Source organism: Lolium perenne, chromosome 4 (genome assembly GCF_019359855.2).
Source record: "Lolium perenne isolate Kyuss_39 chromosome 4, Kyuss_2.0, whole genome shotgun sequence".
In the NCBI taxonomy this organism is placed as follows: Eukaryota; Viridiplantae; Streptophyta; class Magnoliopsida; order Poales; family Poaceae; genus Lolium; species Lolium perenne.
In genome coordinates, this window is record NC_067247.2 from 265,548,841 (window position 1) to 265,553,201 (window position 4,361).

At 51.0% G+C, this 4,361-nt stretch overlaps 1 protein-coding gene across 1 annotated transcript; it reads left to right on the top strand.

Annotated features, from left to right (window-relative positions):
• The first annotated feature begins 1,000 nt into the window (after positions 1–1,000).
• Positions 1,001–3,869, top strand: LOC127331589 (heat shock 70 kDa protein 4). Its single transcript, XM_051357765.2, has 2 exons — positions 1,001–1,361; positions 1,962–3,869. Exons 1-2 carry the CDS (start codon positions 1,151–1,153, stop codon positions 3,692–3,694), a joined length of 1,944 nt encoding a protein of 647 aa, XP_051213725.1. The 5' UTR covers positions 1,001–1,150; the 3' UTR covers positions 3,695–3,869.
• The last annotated feature ends 492 nt before the right edge of the window (positions 3,870–4,361 follow it).

Genomic DNA, 4,361 nt, shown 5'->3' on the forward strand with positions numbered 1-4,361 from the left:
TTTTGTTGATGAACTTGTTATGTAATTTTTCATACTTATTACGGCATATGAAGTATCATAATAAGTGAAGAGGAACTAACACATTCTAGCATATTTGAAATCGACCTTGACATATGTGTTTTATGCATAGAAAAGATTGGGATAAGTGGAAGATTGACAAAAAAAATGTAGATTTTCAAACTCAAATTAAATAATTTAAAATTACAACAATTAGAGTCTAAAATTTGGTCATATCGATATTTTTCATTAAAATATTGTCTTTTATCGCACGTTTTAACACATGAGCACACGCCAAAGTTATGCATGTTCTTAAGCTTTGGTATTTGTCATTACGTTCTTTTTTTTCTTGGAGAAACACAACACAGACGCATGCACTCGTTAGATTTGATGGCCACAGTACAAAGAACAAGCTATTGATGCCAGAATTCAGTCTCGCTGGCTCAAAGATGTAGCTCCATTTCTCATCTTTTTGTTGAATCCAAAGCAGTAGTTAATTGGGATTTTAAAAAGCTGTCGTACGAAGGAAAGTTATGAAATTTATGCACTCTTGGTTGTCACTTTATTTGTTTAAATCAGAGTTAATTTCAGAATTCACCTCCGCCGGCAGATGCGAGCCTGAGTAAAGGTAGAGGAAAATCAAATAATTCTAGACCGGTGGATCGATTTATGGGAAATATTTGGAATGTGCCAACATTTCTAAAACAAAAGTGGATAGATGGTTTCTCACTCCCGTTGTAACGCACGGACAATTTTCCTAATCTTTTATAAGGAGAACAAAGTTTATAGAGGGCAGGATCGGAGGAGTTCCTCTATAAGCAGACCAACTGATACACAAGCTACCCGCACCCTCTGGGCCCTACCAGAACACCCGCGATCCGACGGCCAGGTTCGAGAACATTCCAGAGAACACCCCACTCGATCGGACGGCCCGGATGGCCCGCGCCAGAACATTCCAGACACGTCCTCCGCCGCCATAAAACCCCTGCCGTCTCCTCGCCCCTCTCCACAGTTCGCACAATCTCACCTCCCGAATTCGAAATCAGAGCGCACGCAGACAGATCGCACCAAGCAAAGCCAAGAGAGCGTTGTTCCAATCGAGTTTTCTTCCACCACCAGAAGCAAGCAAACCGCGGCGAGCGAATCGGAGGAGATGGCGAAGGGCGAGGGTCCGGCCATCGGGATCGACCTCGGGACGACCTACTCCTGCGTCGGCGTGTGGCAGCACGACCGTGTCGAGATCATCGCCAACGACCAGGGCAACCGCACCACGCCCTCCTACGTCGCCTTCACCGACACCGAGCGCCTCATCGGCGATGCCGCCAAGAACCAGGTCGCCATGAACCCTACCAACACCGTCTTCGGTACGTATGTGCACTCCCTTCCCTACCCCCCTTTGGACTGGCGCTGTGCTATGATCTATACGAAGTATTAGACTTTTCACCTGCTGTTCGTGTTAATTTTCGAGGTAGATATGCGCCCACTCTGGTTTCCGTGGGGTTTTGCACCGGTGTACTCTGTCTTTCGAAATCTGTTCTAGTACTGGCAGCTGTTCTGTTTCTGCTATGTGCACCGCATGATTTGTTGGTTGGATTATCGAGTGGTCATCTAGTCCCCTATTTATGATATCTATTGTCTATTGTTTCTCTGTTCACGCAGTTAAATAATTTGTTAATACTGATTTGTACTGTTCGTAGTCATTGTTCTGAATTGAACTTGAGTTTGGCTGTATTAGTAGATTCTCAAGTCAGTTCCTTCAGAAAGGCTTGTTATTTCTGTATTTTCTGTTGCTTCCCTTCAGGAATCCGAAGTAGTTGAGCAGAATGTACCTCCTACTGATGAAGAAACAGTTGTTTCAGATTCGACAGTTTGTTTAGATTTGCACTTACTGTCCAACTCACTGATCGATCTTATGATTCGTTTGCAATCCAACTCACTGCTCCTTGCTCTGTTTCTGGGTGCAGATGCCAAGCGGTTGATCGGTCGGAGGGTCTCTGACCCGTCGGTGCAGAGCGACATGAAGCTGTGGCCCTTCAAGGTGGTCGCCGGCCCGGCTGAGAAGCCCATGATCGTCGTCAAGTACAAGGGCGAGGAGAAGCAGTTTGCCGCGGAGGAGATCTCCTCCATGGTGCTCACCAAGATGAGGGAGATTGCCGAGGCCTTCCTGGGCAACACCATCAAGAACGCCGTGGTCACCGTGCCAGCCTACTTCAACGACTCGCAGCGGCAGGCCACCAAGGACGCCGGCGCCATCGCGGGCCTCAACGTGCTGCGCATCATCAACGAGCCCACCGCTGCTGCCATCGCCTACGGCCTCGACAAGAAGGCGAGCAGCACGGGCGAGAAGAACGTGCTCATCTTCGACCTGGGTGGCGGCACCTTCGACGTGTCGCTCCTCACCATCGAGGAGGGCATCTTTGAGGTCAAGGCCACCGCCGGTGACACTCACCTGGGCGGCGAGGACTTCGACAACCGCATGGTGAACCACTTCGTCCAAGAGTTCAAGCGCAAGCACAAGAAGGACATGACTGGCAACCCGCGCGCCCTGCGCCGGCTCAGGACGGCCTGCGAGCGTGCCAAGCGCACGCTGTCGTCGACGGCGCAGACCACCATCGAGATCGACTCGCTGTTCGAGGGCATCGACTTCTACACCACCATCACCAGGGCTCGGTTCGAGGAGCTCAACATGGACCTCTTCCGGAAGTGCATGGAGCCGGTGGAGAAGTGCCTCCGCGACGCCAAGATGGACAAGAGCACCGTGCACGACGTCGTCCTCGTCGGCGGATCCACTCGCATCCCCAAGGTGCAGCAGCTGCTACAGGACTTCTTCAACGGCAAGGAGCTGTGCAAGAGCATCAACCCTGACGAGGCCGTTGCGTACGGCGCCGCTGTCCAGGCCGCCATCCTGAGCGGCGAGGGCAACCAGAAGGTGCAGGACCTTCTGCTGTTGGACGTGACGCCGCTGTCCCTGGGTCTGGAGACCGCCGGCGGCGTCATGACGACGCTCATCCCGAGGAACACCACCATCCCCACCAAGAAGGAGCAGGTCTTCTCCACCTACTCGGACAACCAGCCGGGCGTCCTGATCCAGGTGTACGAGGGCGAGCGCGCCAGGACCAAGGACAACAACCTCCTGGGCAAGTTCGAGCTCTCCGGCATCCCTCCGGCGCCCCGCGGCGTGCCCCAGATCACCGTCTGCTTCGACATTGACGCCAACGGCATCCTCAACGTCTCTGCGGAGGACAAGACGACGGGCCAGAAGAACAAGATCACCATCAGCAACGACAAGGGGCGTCTGAGCAAGGAGGAGATCGAGAAGATGGTGCAGGAGGCGGAGAAGTACAAGGCGGAGGACGATGAGCACAAGAAGAAGGTAGACGCCAAGAACGCGCTGGAGAACTATGCCTACAACATGCGCAGCACCATCAAAGACGAGAAGATCGCCTCCAAGCTCGGGGCCGACGACAAGAAGACGGTGGACGACGCCGTTGAGGAGACCATCCGCTGGCTGGACGGCAACCAGCTCGCCGAGGCAGAGGAGTTCGAGGACAAAATGAAGGAGCTGGAGGGCATCTGCAACCCCATCATCGCCAGGATGTACCAGGGTGCCGCGCCGGACATGCCCGGCATGAGCATGGAGGAGGATGCGCCCACCGGCGGCAGCGGCGCTGGCCCCAAGATCGAGGAGGTGGACTAAAGGCCGTTCCATGGTGTCTGCCTTCGAACGTCTTTGCTGTCAGTCGTGTCGTCGAGTTGTCTGTCAATCAGTTGTCGAACCTAGTAGTTGGATGAGGTTATGGATGGGAAAGAGGACATGGATGATGGATGTTTGCATTAGTTGGAACCTGAAATCGTAGTAACTTTTCGTTAAATTGAATCTGGTGTTTCCCTAAATTTGATGTGCGCTGTTCTAATTTTCGTACCCTGACGTGTCAATTTTTTTTTTAGTTTCAGAAAAGGGGACATGGATCCCGTGGGCACGCAATATTTGGCGCTATGGGATGTCCCACTTCCCATAACTAAAAATTGGTGCAACTTCCTGTTACTAGCTAAGTGCCCGTGCGTTGCTACGGATTTTTAGGAGTGAGTCGTGCACCGGATGATCCCTAGGTGATAAAATTTGGCAGTGAGCAGATATATTTATTGTTATATTATGATTCATGTTATGCACAAAAATATCTTTTTTTACCATGTTTTTTTAGATAAAGGAGCAATAGCTCCAGCCTCTGCATTAATTGATGCACACGGCCCTTTATTATAGATCATATAGTATCAAGTATCAAGTATGAGTAACATAGGAAAATAAAGTACAATCATGAGTCTGACATAGTTGCCACATAAATCAACCAGCGGAACAAAAAACA